The sequence below is a fragment of the Bos indicus genome, chromosome 6, assembly GCF_029378745.1.
Source record: "Bos indicus isolate NIAB-ARS_2022 breed Sahiwal x Tharparkar chromosome 6, NIAB-ARS_B.indTharparkar_mat_pri_1.0, whole genome shotgun sequence".
In the NCBI taxonomy this organism is placed as follows: Eukaryota; Metazoa; Chordata; class Mammalia; order Artiodactyla; family Bovidae; genus Bos; species Bos indicus.
In genome coordinates, this window is record NC_091765.1 from 67,335,243 (window position 1) to 67,354,616 (window position 19,374).

At 36.6% G+C, this 19,374-nt stretch overlaps 1 protein-coding gene across 7 annotated transcripts in view; it reads right to left on the reverse strand.

Annotated features, from left to right (window-relative positions):
• NFXL1 (nuclear transcription factor, X-box binding like 1) overlaps positions 1 to 17,152 on the reverse strand; it is a 60,668-nt gene extending 43,516 nt beyond the window's left edge. The window contains exons 1-11 of one of the 7 annotated variants that reach the window (XM_070791397.1): positions 17,041 to 17,152; positions 16,397 to 16,642; positions 13,386 to 13,562; positions 9,625 to 9,734; positions 7,687 to 7,817; positions 6,271 to 6,449; positions 5,881 to 6,042; positions 5,678 to 5,778; positions 4,973 to 5,087; positions 3,292 to 3,416; positions 2,563 to 2,685 (exon numbers count right to left, since the gene is read on the reverse strand). In XM_070791397.1, coding sequence (XP_070647498.1) covers positions 2,563 to 2,685; positions 3,292 to 3,416; positions 4,973 to 5,087; positions 5,678 to 5,778; positions 5,881 to 6,042; positions 6,271 to 6,449; positions 7,687 to 7,817; positions 9,625 to 9,734; positions 13,386 to 13,562; positions 16,397 to 16,640 — 1,467 coding nt within the window. In that variant the 5' untranslated portion in view covers positions 16,641 to 16,642; positions 17,041 to 17,152. Of the gene's footprint in view, positions 1 to 2,562; positions 2,686 to 3,291; positions 3,417 to 4,972; positions 5,088 to 5,677; positions 5,779 to 5,880; positions 6,043 to 6,270; positions 6,450 to 7,686; positions 7,818 to 9,624; positions 9,735 to 13,385; positions 13,563 to 16,396; positions 16,643 to 16,894 lie in introns of all 7 variants that reach the window. The other 6 variants (XM_070791400.1, XM_070791399.1, XM_019962701.2 and 3 more) reach the window with 6 other exon arrangements.
• Between the last annotated feature and the right edge of the window lie 2,222 nt (positions 17,153 to 19,374).

Below are 19,374 nucleotides of genomic sequence, written 5' to 3' on the forward strand. Positions count from 1 at the left end.
GTGGGGAACTATTTTCAAACCAAAGAATCAGAGTCTAACTAAAGGAAAGAAGCAGAGACAGGCTAACTGATTTCAGCACTCTCTCGTTTGTTACTTCTTAATTTTCAATCTGTGAGAAATACAGCTGTCTAAGACTTGTCCCAATTTTCATTCATCAACACAAAGCAACTACTTAAAAGTTCTATCTGCCATTCTAACTCCTTGACTTCTCATATATCCAAACCTTGGAAACAAAATACAGACTACAATTGTCTTAAAGAAATATGGGTTTGTAACCTACTTAAGAAAAAGTTTCAGGATAAAAAAATAGCTCAAAACAAAATATACATTACTGAAAAGCAATTAAAAGTTAAAATAGTTCACTCAATTCAATAAGTATTTACCAAAAAATACTATGTGCCTATCACTTTCCCAGTGCCAGTGGGGGAAAAGAAGATTATTGCGATAAGCCTTTTAGGTATTTGTTTCTCACCACTGATGAGCAATAATGACCAGATTTACTCTCCTGCTTTAAACAACTAGAAAATCAGACAAAATATATCCAACAACAGTTTTCAGATTTTGGACAATTAGGCAACACTGGACAGAAACCCTATGAAAAGATAAACAAAAAAGGTGAGTCCTATGATAGCACAAGTTTAGACCTGGAAGTTTCCACACTGCAGCACAAGGAGAAAAATCACAAGCAAAGTCCAGTGGTCTCACCAAGTTAAGGAGACAAAATTCAAGGTTCAGAGGCCAGTATGGTTAGAATTTGTGGAGAAATGGTAGCACAAAATATAAAGTTCATAGTATCTGGAAACCAATCAAAAGTCACCCAGGAGGAAAGAATAACCCAAAAGGAAAGCAAAATTCGATCAACAGAAATAGACCCGAGATTGACAGATGACAGAATTAGTAGATAAGTACATTAAAATAAGCCTGTGAAGTATAGCCCATCCACCTATACTGATGACAACAGAAGAAAGCATGAGCATGAAAAGGACAGACATGGAAGTGATGAAAAAGACCCAACTCCAAGACTCAGATGAAAAAATACTGTCTGAGAGGAGAAAATACATGATGGGATTAAAAATAGGATTATACAATGCAAAAGAAAACTTGTTGAACTTGAAGATAAAGCAATATAAGCTAACATAAAATATGAACATTAAAAAGACTAAATAATAAATGGAGCATGAGTGAAGCATTAGAACTATAGGCCCTCAAGTAGTTTGACATATACATCACTGGAGTGTCATAAAGCAAAGAGTAGGAGAAATATTTGAAGAAATAAGGATCGAAAATGTCGTAAGTATGATGAAAACTATAAAGAAATACAAGAAACTCAACAAAAGCCGAGCAAAAGAAACATGAAGAAGGCAATACAAAGGAAATCACTAATAAATTCCTGAAGACTAATGATAAAGAGAAAAATCTTTTTAAACAAAGAAAAAAGATACATACAGAAGAACAAAGATAACAAAAATAGTTTAAAGTATGGGGGGAAAACTGTCAAATAAAAATCATACAGTAAAAATATTTTTCACAAACAAAAGCTAAAGAGAGTTTACAAAAATTGAAAGACTCCATGACCAGCACTCAAGAGGTGTTAAAGGAAGTTCTTCAGATAAAAGAAAATGAAACCAGATAGAAACCTGAATCTTTATAAAAGGATGAAAAATGGCAAAAGTCATGAGTTTGATGATAAATATAAAAGATTACCTATTTTTTTCAAATTCTTTGAAAGATACCTTTTAAAGCAAAACAACATATTTAAGATTATTTTAAAAAATAGTATAAAATGTGTCGGAATTAAATAAAGGAGGTAAAGTAGAATCATTGAAAAGCAACACTCAATCAAATAGAAGACACAAAAGAAGGAAAAGCAACAAAGAGCAGATGGGCAAACAGAAAATAAATAGCCAATGACAGATTTAAATTCAACCATTTTATTAAAGATCGTAAGAAATGTAAATGATCTACACTCAAATTAAAACTAAAGATTGAATAAAATAAAAAATCTAAGTGCTCTGCATAGATGTTCACTTTAAATATAAAGATATGAATAAGTTAAAAGGATGGAAAAGATATACTGTATTAACACTATGAAAAACAAAGTTGAAATCACTATATTTAATAAATTTAAGAACAAGGTATCTTACCGGAGATAGAGGGATAATTTATAATAATAAAAGAGGCTTGAAAAAACTGCAAATCTACAGACTCAAAAAAATACTCCTTATACTGAACCAAGTTTCTACAGATAAGATCTGAACAGCAGAAGTTAAGCCTCTACAAAACCAAATGACACTGCTAACACTGCTATGACGTTTTAGTCAGGGAACAGAAATAGCCAGAGAATCAAGACAAAAGAATTATGCACAGGACAAAAGGACACCACTGTTATTTAAAAACATTGGTAGAATTTCCACTAATACAAACAATATATTTATTAATATTTCATATAGGAAGCAAAGAATATGTCTAAATACCTGAAGAACAAGTCAAGATGGCACTTATCATAGGCCCCAAAAGGAAAAACTCAAAAGAATTTTAAAATCAGTTTTCCAAGCTTATTACCTTTCTCCTACACTGATGCTTCTGACAGTCCCGCATCTTAACACACTTAGTTTCACAAAGATAAGGTTTATGGCACGGCATTCGTTTTGTATGCTTCCCACAGCGACAATGCTTTTCCACTTCCTGGAAGAATCAAATGCTATTGACTTTTGTTGATATGATTTTTTCACATTGCTATCTCTATAATTACTAAAAAATGAAAGAGAAAAGTTTTAAGAGCCTTTTGTATTAAAGACTTAAAAAAAAAAAGGCTGAATTTTCTAAGACACTTGTTTCAAAAAGACTTCACAGAATTTCTATTATTAAATTTAGTAAAAACTTGATATTAAATAGTAAAACAATTAAAATCTCTTATATCTAATTACACCGTAACATCTATACATCTAGTTTCAATAAAACAAGAAAACTGGATTATCTGGTAGCATGTCAAAACCAAAATGACATCTAGGCATTTTTTTCCATCATCACTAAGCCTAATTCATTGTTGCTTTGAATGTCTACTGAGAACAAACAAGTCCACACTAGTCTAAAAATGACAACATTCAAACTTTTACCAAGGAATACAAAATAAATGGTAACTTCAGATTTAACTGCTGGCATACTCTCCTGTTTCATCATAATAAATGTTAGATCATGACAGCAGATGTTTAAGAGAACAATTATAAAACAACCCCATTTGACATATTATGACAGCTGTTAAAAAAGTAATCATTACAGGAGATGACTAACTTGTCTACATGTTTCACAAGGGCCTCGGTGACAACGCTGTGAACATCTATGGATTCCACATTCAAGTACTTTGTCACAACTGTCTCCACAAGTTGGTACATCTTCTGTACAAGGCAAGGAAAATTCTAGAAGCAGATAAAAAAAAAATCAGTATTAGTAACAACATATATTATTATAAAACACTAATAATGTGCCATGTACTTCTGGTTCCCTAAATGACAGGCCTTTCTGACATGAGTTTTTGCATCTACATAATTAATGGACAAAGTTCACTTTAATGAAAATAACCCCTAATATTTGTAAAGTTTATGCTTTAAAAAAAAAAATTATTTCGGTGCATCGGATCTTAAGCTGCGGCACGTGGGATCTTCGTTGTGGCGCACAGGCTCTCTAGTTGTGGCACTCAGGCTTAGCCGCTCTGTGGCATGTGGGATCCTAGTTCCCAAACAGGGATCCAACCCAGGTCCCCTGCATTGCAAGGAGGATTCTTAACTACTGGACTGCCAGGAAGTCCCAAAGTTTATGCGTTTTAAAAAGAATTCGACACATGACATGTTACCATACTCAAGAAGCACATTTTTATGAGCTAACTACTTCAGAAATAACTTTTCTAAAGAAATGAGTAAGTCCCTGGAAACTACTAGGAAGAATTCTACAATATACAGAATAAAAAAAAAAAAAGAAAATTGCTCTAAACAAGCTCATAGGATGAAAAAAAAAAAAAATCTAGATTTTCAAACTATGAAATTGGCCTTTAACATAAATATTTTATAACTAATGCTGGCAATAATCTCACAAATATGTGTGCTGGTATTGGTGCTTAATCAAGAAAGTGAACGTCAACTGAAACTCTTCTATGCCTTCATCTCAAAGCAGTCAAAACTAAATTCACCTCTAACACAGAATAATGGCAAGAGTTTATAACTATTAGGTTTCCTTCATGTGCTGGCCACTACACTAAATAATTTATGTGCATTTTATCACTTAATTCTCACAATTATCTTATGAAGAAGGTACTACTATTGTCCCCATTTAACATGAGAAAAGTATATTCAAGAAAGTGGGATTTCAACCCAGATACGCTTAGTCTTTTTTTTTTTTTTTTAATTTTAGCAGAGATTTATTCAAGCAAGCAAAGAAAGAAATGGGATCAGAGGAAGGAACTAAATCAGGAATACATCTTGTAATACTTATATTCATCACAGTCTTAACTCACCCAGATTTATATATGTTGGCACGCTATTCAGAATGGTGACCCTTATATAATCAAAGATCATATTATTATCACTCCAGTTTTTTGTTTGTTTTATCAGCATGCAGCACAGGATATTGACATTTACTTCCCTCAATCACTTCTCTTCACTGGTCAGGGGTTGAAAGAATAGGGGAGTTGGAAGAGCATTCAGATGGAAGCCGAAGATACACCTTGAATGTGCTTTGATGGGTTGAAAAGAGGTTGGTCTGAGCTTGACAAGACACCCGTTTCAGAGGCTCAGGAAGTTTGGGGCCAAAATCTGAGTTCTTAATCCACCTGTTACCCAGGTGTGTAGAAATCTAATACTGAATTTATATTATTATTGAAATGACATTGTAAGTTTCCAGAGAAGACTAATTGGGAAAATATAATAATTAGCATAACAAGTAATCATAATCTGATTAAAGATTTTTTAGAAAGCCTTACTTGACTTCTGACATGGACAGAACCTTTTCCCAGATCGAGGACAATCTCCACAAGCACCTACATGGCAAACTTGCTCACACGTATGATTACCACATGGTAGTGTTTTCCCACATACCTAGAACAACATGCAATAAATGCTAAAGACTTAAAAGTTAACAAGACTTTGTATACGACATAATAATTTCTCAATCACAAATAAGCAACTTCTTTATATTCCTCATATTATTATGCTTTCTCTCTTACATAGGTATCATGAATGTGCATAAACACAAACACACATTTCTTTTGTGCCAGAGTATATTTTTAAAATACAATAAAGGCAAAAAGAACATACAGTTTCATGTGGTCATCCACCAAGATTTCCAATGGTACTAAAGCCATGCCAATTCTAAGACAAGCTACAAAATCAACCCTACTTCCTCAAGTGGATTAACTCAAGAAGAGGGAAAAGAGGAGAAAAAGCTAGCAAGAAAGAGTACATATGTACTAAATCTGAAATTCAACAAGTCGCTGTTAATTTGAAAAATAAATTTCTCCTGGTAATTAAAATGATACTAAGTTGAAAAGTTTCCTAAAACATGAATAAAATTCATCTGAATTGCTGTTCTTCCTCTCTTTTTATCCAACTAAATCTAACTAGCATTTCTAATTGTATATGCTTTGGTAGACTTTAACACCCACTCCTCAAAATGCATATACACTTACTTGATCACAGTGCCACAGTGGACTTGCACAGCTTCTTTCAGCTACTCGTTTGCCACAGACACACTTTTGTCTACTAACTCTTGGACAAGGTGGGCAACTTCCTAAAATCAAAACGATAAATAAGCATGGAACATCATAAAAGCAATGGCGGCTGCTTTGACTTCTGCTTAAGGCTGGAACATCTAACACTTATGACCTTTTACCTGCATGACAAGGATTTTCACATTTATGTTGTCCACAAAGCAATTTCCGTCCACATGGCAGCTGACAGGACCATTCCTTAGCACTGCACCGGCGAGGGATAGGTTTTGCTTTCTTACAATAACAAGTAGTTGTGACCATCTTGGGACAAGGGGGGCAAGGACCTAGAATCCAATGAAAGGAAAAAAAATCAGAAGTCAAAAATTAAAAATTTCAGTTCCTACACCTATCAGTAATTCCTAACACTTTCCTGATACTTTAAAAGGCAATCCCTTCAAACATTTTCTTATGTACACTTAAGTTCTGGATTCAACTTTCACAATGATTTTTTTGCTTCAATGTAAGAAGAAATAACTACCCACAAACAACAAGAAATATAATATATAACTCACCCGGATGGCAGAGGAGTAAACACTTATGGCCACAAGAAGGTTTAAAATCTCTCTCACATACTTGGCCACATGAATGAGGCACAAGCCACGGATCTAAAGGTGGATCTTCCACTTTTCCACAATAGCAATAGTACCTGCTAGGTGTGTCAGATCGTTTGTATTCAAACCTACATTTGGGACTACAAAGAATGAAATTCCTGAAGTTAATTTCATTTATAAAAGTGATATGAGATGGGATATAAATATACTTAACAATGGAGTATATACAATCAGTTAATGTAACCTCTGCTCCAGCTCTATATTAGTAAGAAACATGATTTTACTAAAATCAACTTCAACCATCTAGAACAGCTCTGTCCAATAATTTCCTGAGACAATGGAAGTGTTCTACACCTGTCATGTCCAACACAATAGCCATTAGCCACATATGGCTAGTGAGCACTTGAAATGTGGCTAATACATACAACTGAGGAAGAAACAATTTTTTATTTCATAATTTTTAAGAGTATAAACAACTGCATGCGGCTACTTGCTACTGTATTAAACAACACATATCTAAAATACAGCTATACAAGAAAGCAACATTAGCTTTCTACTAACCACCTGAACTTTATTCTTGAGTTATTCATTCCAATTTTATAAGGCTCACTATTTTAAAAGTTTGGTTGGGTGGTCTACAAATAAGCAAACTATATTAGCAATAGCAAGCAGAAGAGAGAAATCAGGTTACAGGTAGGTAATATAGCAGCAAGAAACATGGCAAAATCTAGAAAGGGAAAAATATTTGAAAATAAAAAATATTCATATTTAACATCTAATACAAAAATATATATATTTCAAATATGCCTAAGTCAAAGAAAAGTTCAAATACTGCTTCACATTCTCTACTAAAACAAATTTTTACCCAGCAAGACTAAAATAAAGCAGTTTTGGTCCTAGAAGCCAAACTAAAATAATAAATGTAGAAAATTTAATGAGACTGGATAACCTGAAGCTTTGATAGATTTTGAGGCTAAAACTAGGAAGCCAATGATCAAAATGTTAGATGTCAGTCTTGTACAATGTGACACTAAAATATACAAACAGGAGCTCCTGAGAGAAGCTGCAGAATTTCAATGGATTCTAGTCAGAAAGAAATTAAAAGTTCTTTAAAAAGATAACTAAGGCGTTGCTTTGTGGTGGGGTGGGGGGGTGGTGGGGGTAAGAATCTAAATGATTTAGTAGTTACCAAAGGAACTATTAGTTAATACAAGTTGGGGCAATGGAGGGAGCCATTAGTAGGTTTCATCTCTTCACAAACCAAATGACTACTTGAAGGCCAAGCATGGACAATGAAATTGCCAATAGAACAACTTAGAAGCTACAATTTTCATTTATTTTACTACTAAACACTCCAACTAAATTAGAGAAAGTTACCAAGGCCAGGGATAATCTCTCTTTCCAAAATCATCATCCGTCAGAGAAGATACCAGAAACTGGCTGTCTTTAGCCCACTTCTGGATACAGGGCATGTGAAATATACAGAAACATCCTGAACAACTCCAAACCTAAGACAAAGGTATCAGAGATTAACAAACACAAAATGATTTTTCTTTGATAATTCCACAATACTTTAAAATAAGTATCATTTTCAAGAACTAATTACAGAAAAAAACCTTCCTCTAGCATAATAGAAGAAATGTTCTTTTAAAAAATTAATTTACATGTAGAACACTGTAAAGAAAAATAATATTAACCATCCAGATTCATTCAGCTAGAAACTACTGCTAACATTCTGAAAAAAATCTCTAATATTTTTGTATATATTTCATACTTTTTAAAAAATGAGGTCATACTGCAGTTACTGATAAGTAACTATAGCCTTTTTTTTAACATAGTATAAGCACTTACCCTTATCAAATATGTTCATACAACATGATATTTATAGCTGTATAGCAGGTATCACGTTGATTTATATACCATAATTTAACAAATTTTGGGTCGTTGTACATTTAGGTTTTTCTAATTGTAAATAACACCACAAAAGGAATCCTTAAACACAAGTATGTACTTATAATCTCTGTTGCCCCATTGTTATTAAAAATCTATTAGTCTCGCAATTAATGCTAAATTCTAAAACTTGGGTGAACAAAGAAACTTGAAAATATATATATAAATATCATAAGCCAGCTGAAGCACTGAAAAAAAGCCAACTTCTTCCCCCAAAAAAGCAGTGCCTAAAAAAAGAACTGGGATATAGAAGTAAAAGGTCAAGAGAGGGAAAAGGAAATGCGAATAAACTGCATATTACTCAGCTGATTACTACTAAGGGCCAAAGTTCAGTCCTGTTAGGAATGTTCTGAAGAACCACATAAAACATGCCTAGGACAACTCCAGCCCCAACCACTAGCAAAGAGGAAGCTAGAGCACTCATCCCTTAACTCCTTATGGTGGAATGTTGCCCCAGTGGGGAATAACTCTGCCCTACTTCGGTACTATACCCACTTCCTGCTGAGTTAGTTCCCAAAGAGAAAGCAGTGAGGTTGGGGAAAAAACCCACAGACAGCAAGTGTTTAATGCAGAGACTATTCCTCCACTGCAGCTGAATTCACAGTAAGCCAACCAGAAGCACCAAAGGCACCTGCAGCTGCTATGCTATCTTATCTGATATAGCTTAAATTTCTGGTTCATTCTGCATGACCCATCCATTTCACATCTGACCTGACTGCCCTTCTCTAGGCAATGGTGCTACAACAGCAGAGGATTAGCTTGAGGTCTAAATGGTGAGTCTATCACATTCAGTCATCATGTCCCCTTAATTGCTTTATTAATGCTCTTTAAATTTACATATATATTAACTTCACCATTAGGCCATAGAATCTCTAAGTACATAAGTTATCTCTGAATCCATCTCTCCCCATTAACCTAGCCACTTTCCAGAAGCACCTTCAAGACAAGAGAAGCTCACTAATAAACCATAAATGTCACTGCTAGGTTTTACTTCCTTGAAGGCAGGGAACATAATGATATTTTTTAAAACCTGGTGAAAGTAATGAAATGTAAGTTATTTAACATTTCAGTACTTGTGAGTCTCTATGAAGTACTAATGCTAAAAATGCTTTATCAACATGACATATGCATTGACACTGAAAATATTTGCTTCAGTTTTATTAATAGTGCTGAAAATATTCATTGCTCATTTAGAGGTATTTTTCTTTTAATCACAGATTCCCCAAAACTGAATATCAATTTATAAATAGAATTCTCAAATGAAACATTTTTTAGCAAAAACAGTAATAAATGATTACAAAGTATACATGCAAAATAAGATATTTGACGGCAATAACATTATTTTAGATATGGACAAAAACTTACTGCTTGGTTTCTCTTCACTGAAGCAATACAAATTAAGCATGTCATAGCCCCGGCTTGAAAAGCTTCATTTACGTACTGTTTCGTTCGCTCTAATTCTCGTACATCTCCATCTTGAAATTTAAAAATTGAAAACCTAAGGTTAAGCAACATCTGAAAATAACACAAAGTCACCAACAGCACCACATTACGTGAGAACTGTCTAGTATTATCAATTGTTCAAACTACAGCTAAAAAAAGGAGAAGCTAAAGGAAAAAAGCAATCAGTGAACTGCAAAGAGGTCACAAAGTCCATGCATTCTATTTTGACCTTCTCTCAGAGTTCACCTGCTGTTACAGTCCTTAACAAATCCGGTGGGGGCAGAGCCTCAGGCAAAGGCAGCAAGATGCCAAGTAATAAGAGAAAGCATACCTAAAGCGAGGTGAAAGGAACTGAAAAGCAAAAGCTCAGCAGAGCCACTGAGCCTAAATATAAGCATATGTCTATCAATGTGTAAGTGCATAAGAGTCTGTGTATATGAGTCTGTCTGTCTGACAAAGCATGTTCTTAGTAAAAATCTGTTGAATGAAAAGATCAATACAGTACAATAACCTTGTTTCATTAAATTATGCTATTTCTGCTTAAAAAGGAAGCATGACTTAGAAAAAAAATTACTACACCGTATTTTCTTTAAGCAATCATTAAGCATTTACTTGGTAGACACTGCACTATTTGTATTTCAGTAAGATTAAATAAGATGTTTTTAATTTCATTTTACAGATGAGAAAACTGAAGCACATAACATTTAAGTAACTTCGGTATGGGTCCAAAGTGAGCCCTCTTGACCACTATGCTATGCTGCAGCAAGGGTTTAATACAGGAAGGTCCAAGAAATAACAGCACAATGAAAGGCAGAAAAGCAACCCTGAAGCTCACATGACACCAAAAGGACAATAATCTGAGTCACTTTAGTATAAGAAAAATAAACCTACAGGCCTTTAGTATAATAAAGATTATTCAATAGAGGTTAACCAAGTCTCCAGGAAAAGTACACTACTGGCATAAACTATCATAAGTACAGAACATGGCAATAAAATTGTACAAGCCAAAATTTATGTCATCAAAAAGAAAAATAAGAAGGACACTTGGATAATTCTTTACTTTGTAAGACCATCTAAGTAAACACAAAAGTCACAAAATCTTGTTCTACCATACTATAAACACAAGTATAATTTTGATTATTCAACAAAATATATATAAAATCACTCCCAAAACTATAAAATACTATAAACTTACTAAGACAATTGTTTTGAACAAACATCAAAGTTTGACGAGAATCCTTAAAGACAGACTTAATAACCATATTCTATGCATTTATTTTGCTCTTTGACATGGCTGGCTCTAACAAATGTAGAGCATTTTAAAATTTCATCTAATTTAACAGCTACCATGTAACATAGAAGATAAAAACAAGATGAATAGACTTTAATAAAGTCTAATCTTATATTTATAAAATTTATGTAAGACTTCTTTGAAAATTGTGTTAAAACTTGGCTGCAGCAATAAAGTATAGTGCCCAAGATGTCATGGTGGACAGGATGGCATTTGAAGTCATGCATTTTAACAAGATCACTCTGGCAACTGAAGAAAAATGACTGTGAGGAGGCCAAGACTGGAAACATGAAGTACCAGAGAGGAGGTAGTTACAGCAGATGAAGCAAAAAAGACATTTAGTAAGTCAATGTGTCCATCTCAGCTTTCTCATCTTTAAAATAGTAGTAATAATAATATCTACCCCACAGAGCTATTATGTGGATTTAAATAACTATTATTTAATAGCTATTAAACCTATTAAACAGCTGTAGGGGCCTGAATTAAGGTGATGACAGTATGGGGAAAGGTGGGGTGAATTTAAGAAATTTAGGAAGTAAAACTCAGCAGGACTTGGTGACAATGAGATTGTGTTGCTTTGAAAAGTCAACGTTCATGCCAAGATTCAGAAGGAAAGATTGCTGTGCCTGAAGAGCTGTCTGACATAAGCTGAGGGGAGGAGTGGGAGCAAATAAAATATACTCATGTCATGTATATGCCAACCCTGCTCCCAGATTTCTGCCTTAGGTGGGTGACTGGGAAAACTGTGGCACTACTAATTAATATAAAGAAAATAAGACAATAAATAAGTTATCTTTCAACATATGTTTATGTTTCCATAGGCCAGCAAGACAGCAATACCCAACAGGAAGCTGCCATTAAAGTCTGAAACTTGACATGGAAGTATAAAGGCTGTGAGTTCTGGTGTTCAATTCACTAACGTGAGATGGGAACCATCTCATAACTCTGGCATTTACTGTACTAGTCAAGTTTCCTGACTTTGGTAGAGGCAAAGTACAGAACACAATGGAATGGATATCAAAATACTTATGGATTTGACACAATACAGCGTAAGAAAATCGCCTTAACACTTTGAGATGAAAGCCGGGTTAAAATTAACAATACTCATAAATGATAAAAGTTTTCTAAACACTAGACAGAAATACTTGGTTATATCACTGGATTTCCTATTTAAAAATAACACCTGTACCTAGAATGGTTTAAGTGAGGTCTTCTTGAAGGAAGCCTGAAGTTACTTTCTATGAAATCCTTTAAAAGCAAGAAACCTCAAGGTTCCTCTTTGCCAACTTTTACCTGGCTGAGTCAGACTTCTCAGTCAAGCTTCCTAATCTTAATTCCTTGCCAGACAGGGTAAATTCCTTGGAAACCATTTTGATGATATGTACCCAGGCTCATGATGCTATCAATATACTCAGCAACTACTATGGATAATACCTTCAAGAATGCTTCCAGCAATGACTGTAAGCATAAAATGTGGAATATGTAAGAGCACTTCACAGAAAATAATCTATTTCTACACTTAGTACCAAATCTTCACAGCAACATCACTTTGCCCCTTGCTCTCATAAACGAATGTGGTTAAGTAACCCAGATATATACAACATACAATGTGACTGTACACACTGAACCTGAGGAGACTAAGATTTTTTTTAAAGCATAAACATCAGAAGTTGTAAGATATAAAATAAAGGAATAAAGTTAAGAAATGAAACTGACTCCAAGATACACTTAACATAATGAAAAAGAGAAAAATGAAGAATCAATTTAAAGGAGTATTCAAAGTCTTCAAGTGCAATCAAACCATCATCAGGAACAACTGGACCCAACTCATCTCTCAGGGAAGATCCCCCATCCCCACCACCCAGGCATACTAATGAGATGCCAATGAAACACCAAAGAGAATTTCTAAGGCTATAAAGGACATTGCCATCCTATTACTGTGATAAAACATATAACTCAAATAGTAAACGGAGAAGGCAATGGCACCCCACTCCAGTATTCTTGCCTGGAAAATCCCATGGACAGAGGAGCTTGGAAGGCTGCAGTCCATGGGGTCGCTGAGGGTCGGACACGACTGAGCGACTTCACTTTCACTTTTACGTATTGGAGAAGGAAATGGCAACCCACTCCAGTGTTCTTGCCTGGAAAATCCCAGGGATGGGGGAGCCTGGTGGGCTGCCGTCTATGGGGTTGCAGAGTCGGACACGACTAAAGCGACTTAGCAGTGGTGGCAGCAAATAATAAAAGGTGTAAAAATTCAACTCCATAGCATAAGAATGTTCATTCTTAAGATACAAAAAGTATTCCACACAGAGTAAAGGTGTTAGAAAAAGTCAGGAATATATTTTTCATTTGATGTAAAAATATCAAAATTTAAAAGCTCATACAGTACCTGTCTGAGTAGTATAAGTTATAAATGTATTAGCAACTATTTTTCCTCTTTTTCCTTCAAAATCTTCATCCCCTTCTTCTTCAGATGAAGAGCTAAAGTGTTCTTCAACAATTTTTTTGGCTGCAGCCTGATTAGCCTTCTTGATTTCCTCAAATTTCTTTTGAGACATTAGCTCTGCTTAATAGAAAAAAAAAATGTTTTTCATTTCTGCAAAACAATCTCGCAAAAAGAAAGACATGATATACCAACACATTATTAAAATACAGATTTAAAAGTCACCTTTGGTGCATTCTATTTTACTGTCATCTATGAAAAAAAGTATTTTCAAATTTCTTATCATATAGGTAAAGAGAATACCACGATATAAACTTTCACTTTTGTTAAATATTCTGCTAAATGCAACAAACTGTTCTAGAGTGACTAACAAATCAATTTTTTAATTTACAAAGGCATGTTAAAGTATCAAAAAACTGGTGATCAACCTCAAGACAAGGACATTAACAAAATTAAAGTGAGATGTTTAAAAATAAATGGTAGGAAAGTCCAAGAGGGAAGGGATACACATAGCCGATTCACTTTGTTGTACAGCAAAAACTAACACAACAATGCAAAGAAATTATACTCCAATAATAAAAAAAAGTTTTAAATGAATGAATGGTACACAGTGATTCTTAAGAGGTGGGAAACATACCCACTGGGAGCACATCAAAATCAGCAAAGCCACGTGCTTTTTCAAATCATCTTCTTCCATACTACAAACCCAACATGGCCTGGCCCACCAAAGACTTAGCACAAGCAATATTCACTGTATACTCACTATGTTTACAATTGCTGCTTAGAAAGCGCAAGAACTTTTTTGTCTTTATTAGCATGTGGTCACAAAACACATTTACTGAACATTAATCCCACACAAAAAGTGACTGACGGTAAAGAATCAGACAGACTGTAAAGAATCAGACCGTAAAGTGCCAGACAGTAAAGAATCTGCCTGCAATGCGGGAGACCTGGGTTCGATCCCTGGGCCACAAGAAGATCCCCTGGAAGAGGGCATGGTAACCCATTCCAGTATTCTTCTCTGGAGACTCCCCATGGCCAGAGGAGCCTATCGAGCTACAGTCCACGGGATCGCAAACAGTGATACACGACTGAGTGACTAAGCACAGGAATCCAACACAAAATACTGCTAACATGGAAAATGTGCTTCTCACAACTTCATTCCAAAAAGAAACGTTAAGTAAGTTTTGAATTAGTTCCGTTATTCTGCTTAGCACTGTCTGTACTTCTGACTTTGTTACTGTCTTAAATAATGCAAAAAAGAATTAGACTACTTCATAGCACATTCCCAATGAGACTTCAAACTCCTCAAGAGCAGGACTATCAGAATTCTCTACAAGCATTATTAATAAACCCTTCTAGACAGCAACCACAGTTCAAGAAAGGAGCCACAAACATACTGAATTGATCTTAATTCATGAGTGCCTTAATTCATCAGTGCACTAAGAAATGCACTTTATGCTTGAAACTGATGAGTCACTACTCATAAAAACTTTCCTATTTTAGGTGGTGTACTTGTATTTAATGATGTTTTATCTTTATTTTCCTCATGAAATCCTCTCCTTTTCTTATTGCAGCTGGTTTGGCTGGGAACTCCTGGATATTTCAAGTAAAACTGGAGGAAAATGTACAGAGCTTACATAGGAATCTTTGAGTACTAGTAGAAAACTAATTGATATAAGATATATGACTCAAAATTTTTTTAAAGGTTGAAGCAGATATAATAAAAACATTCATAACCTGATCAATAGACCCAGATCAGATCATCTCAAAGACAGCTGACAAAGCAACCTTCCCATATATTATTTTTTACAGTCAAATCTCAATTATCCAGTTGAAGGATGCTTGCTTTTCTCTAACCACAAAATCCAAGGAAGTTCACCAAAACTGTTCACAAGTCTCCCTCTTGCACACCTCACTACCACCAATATCATACTCAGTAACTCATCACTATCCTAAACTCAGAATTTTCTATCACCTAACTTTAAAATTAGCTGGAGGAGGTATAACATTCAGAAGCTCAATTTGCTCCTCCACCCAAAAAAATATATTTTGAAAAATACAACAATAAAATGATTTCCGGGATTATTCTCTGACCCCCTGCACTCTTTCACTGCTGTGGACAACTGAAAGCTGCATGTGTGCACGCCACCAAAACACTGCTTTGTTGTTCAGTCACTAAGCTCTTTGCACCCCATGAACTGCAGCAAGCCCGGGTCCCCTGTCCTTCACTATCTCTTGTGAGTTAGCTCCAACTCCTGTCCGTTGCCTTGGGTGAAGGATACTGACAAGCTGAAGGAGGCCACACCAGATATATCCAGGAAAGGACATGAAATTTGTGACCCCAGTAGAAAACAGTACCACAAACTCAAGTGCATATAGGGCATAGATAATTAAGGTCACTAAACTAGGCAATCAAACAAAGATGGAAAATGACAAACAGCCCCAGAAGTAGGAGACACAATGCGAAGGGGAAAGCCTAAATCCAATCTAAAAGGGACTTCTGTAACTCGGCCCAACCGACTGTTGCCACGCATTAAAGTACCAAAGCCACAGTGTTTGAGAAGAAAAGTTGCTAACCGGGTTTTTATGAAATTTTAAAAAGAAAAACCAAAAAACTGCCGGCAATCAATTCAGATTTAACGCATTGTGTTAACCAAACTATACGCTAAATCAGACCGCTGGGCTACGATTTGCAACCTTGGGAATTCAATAGACAAGAGAGAAGAGAAGACTACGGGACGGAGAAATAATAAAGATTAATATCAATTAAACTGATGATGAATAAGGTGTGATGGGAATTGGCCTAGAATGAACAGTTGCCTGAAAGCTTTGAGAAGTGAGGCCAATTATAAACTCCCGAAGAAGGAAAGTAGTGAATGAGGAGGCAGCTCAGACTAGGCAGTGCCTTAGGAGGTGGGTATTCAGGTGAGCCCGAGAACAGGAGCCATTCTCACCACCGGCCACGGAAGTCTGAGGCGCTTCAGACCCCGCGGGGCAGCGCCGCGCTGAGCTACCTGCAGCCGCAGGGGTGGCCGCTCCTCCGGGGCTGAGGCCAGGAACAGCAGCGCCCACCGACCCCTTCTCTCGCCCTCCTCCGGCGCCGCGGAGATGGACTCCATTTCCCGAGGAGGGGGCCGCAGTGCCTCGTCCTCGGGCTCGGCCTCGACCACCGGCTACCTGGCGCCAGGAAGCTTCCATCCCTGCAGAGGAAAAAAAAAAAAAGTGGAAGGAGCGTGAGGTCTGTGGTGCCGAAGAGTCTGGGGAAAAGGACAGTGAGGGAAACCGAGATGAGGGTGAAATGAGGAGGGTCTCCGCCGGACGGGGGCCGGATTTGAAAAGGTCGCGGCCCTGTCTCTCCCAGAGGGCGAACCCCCGCTACGCCCAGGCTTTGGAGATGGCTAGGAGAGGGAGAGAGCTAGGCAGAGAAATGGACTGCAGAGCAAGGCGCATACAGCCACGGAGAAAGAGTCGAGAGAGAAGGAAGGAGCCTCCTGGACCTCGGAGTAGCGCGGTGATGGGAGAACAACCGACTAACCCGGCGTATCCCGCCGGGAAGCAACTGCAGTAGCAAACCCCAAGGAAAGCTACGTCTCCTTACCGACGGCGCCCGCCTCAAGCGACTACAATTCCCAGAAGTCCAGGCTCACAAATCGCAGAACGCGTGGCATCACCGGCCGCTTCCTCATCCGGGACCTTTTCTGTGTGTTGGCCAGCCCTCGGAACGCATGCGCCAACTGAACCGGGCCTTCGGAAACCGGGCCTACAGTTCCCGAAATGCTCTGGGGTTCGGGCTTCCCTTGTGGCTCAGCTGGTAAAGAATCCGCCCGCAATGCTGGAGACCTGGGTTCGATCCCTGGGTTGGGAAGATCCCCTGGAGAAGAGAAAGGCTACCCACTCCAGTATTGTGACCTAGAGAATTCTTTGGATTGTATAGTCCGTGGGGTCGCAAAGAGTCGGACACGACTGAGCGACTTTCACTTTCACTTCGGGCGGGCAGGGCGCAGAGAGAGCGAACTAGATGGGGAAGTGGGCGGGCCCTGAGGTGTTCAGGACACCGAAGGTTGCTGTTTTTTTCTCGAAACTTCCCTGAACCTAGCTGGAGTCTGTACCAGTGGTCGTAATTGACTGCCCACTGTCTTTGGTGCCAGGGAACTTTTCTCGCAGATAGGAAAAAGCATTTACGAGAAAAATACTTTGAGGTCGGGGAAGAGGGAGGGAAAGCCGAGGGAGTGCTGCGGTAAAGTGGCTGGAGTGGAGAAAACGCTCTTCTGAATTACTAAAGGGATGTAGAAGATAAATCTAACGGCATTAGTATCAAAGTCCTTTATAGTTTATAATGTACTGTTTCTGAAGCAGGCCGATTTTTACTTTCACAACAAAAGGAAAAGTAGTTAAGAGCCAGGTCTGGTCCTGATTCTTCTGGCTTTGCTGTTTTCAATAATAGATAAAGAGAAGAGTGGGAGAAATTTTAAAAATTCAGGCGTCTGTCTGGGATTGAGAAATATATTAATTGCTGTTTGGGACTACACGGCCCTTTACAACTCTTCAGCTTAATGAATACCTAATATTAATATAGCATTTATTAAGTTCCAGGCACTATGCAAAGTGTTTTACATATATATGTATTTTAACAGTGTGATACTCAATAATGCTATTTTTATCCCCATTTTACACTGTGGGATAGAGAAGTTAAGTTCCTTGCCCTTGACATAGCCTGGTGTTGTTTTCTATTCCATTTTGTAAATTAGAAAATAAAGACACAGAAAACTTTCTTATTAAATATCCTAGCAGAGCCAGGACTGCAGCTGAGCTGTGTGACTCCTGTACTATACTCTTAAAAACATCCTACTACTTAATTACTGTGAAAAAGTAATGTTTACATAGAAATTCCACTTAGGTTTAGAGGCCCTAATCAGGCAAAAGGCTCAGTTGTTCAGAGTTTTTCCCTTGCCATTTTACAATGATAATTGATAATCATAATAACTACTGCGGAGTCAAAAAGAATGTTATATGCTATGTGAATGAGCAAGCATTTATTATATTATTCTCAAAAAGCTTAGTGGAGAGCTGATGGATTTGTAATGTGGAAGTATAGGTAAACTTAGAACACATTTCAAAATACCATTTTCTGCTATTTTCACTTTGAAATATCAGATAACATTTGAAGGAAACAAGTTCTATTTATCAAAGGGGAACATGAGAAATACATGAAGATGATAAATATTATATAGTTAAGATTATAAAAGTGATAAATATAATTGTATAGTTCTAATTAATCTTAATTATTAAAAATACTACCCTCAAGAAAAGCTAAAAACAAAAGATGCACCAAGTACTGGCAACAATATGGAGCAATTGGAACTCTCATGCATTTTGGTAGGAGTGGAAATTGGTTCAAACCTTTTAGAAAAATGTTTGGCATGTTCCAAGGCCCACGTAATTCCACTTCTGAATATATACCTGAAAGACCTGAGTGCACAGCTTCACAAAAACTCATTTTATAGCAGCTTTCCTCATAATAGTCAAAAACTAGGAACAAACCACATGTCTATCAACAGGATAGAAAAATTGTGGTATATTCATATAATAGAATGCTATGCCAAAAGAAATACTGATATGTGAAGCAAGATGAGTGAATCTCAAAGATACCATGTTGAACAAAAGAGGCCAGACACAACAGATGACTTACTTGTGAATCCAATTTCATGAAGTTCCTGAACAAGTAACAGAGGCCAGATTAGTGCATACTCCTGGTAGGGGTGGGAGAATTTTAATTGGGAGGAGGAATAAGGTATCCTCCTGAGTGGTGGGAAAATTGTATCTTAATCTGGGTGGTAGTTTTACTTGTGTGTACATGTGTTAAAACTCAAAATATTATACATTTATGATTTGTGCAACTTACTATATGTATGACACACCTCAATTTTTTAAA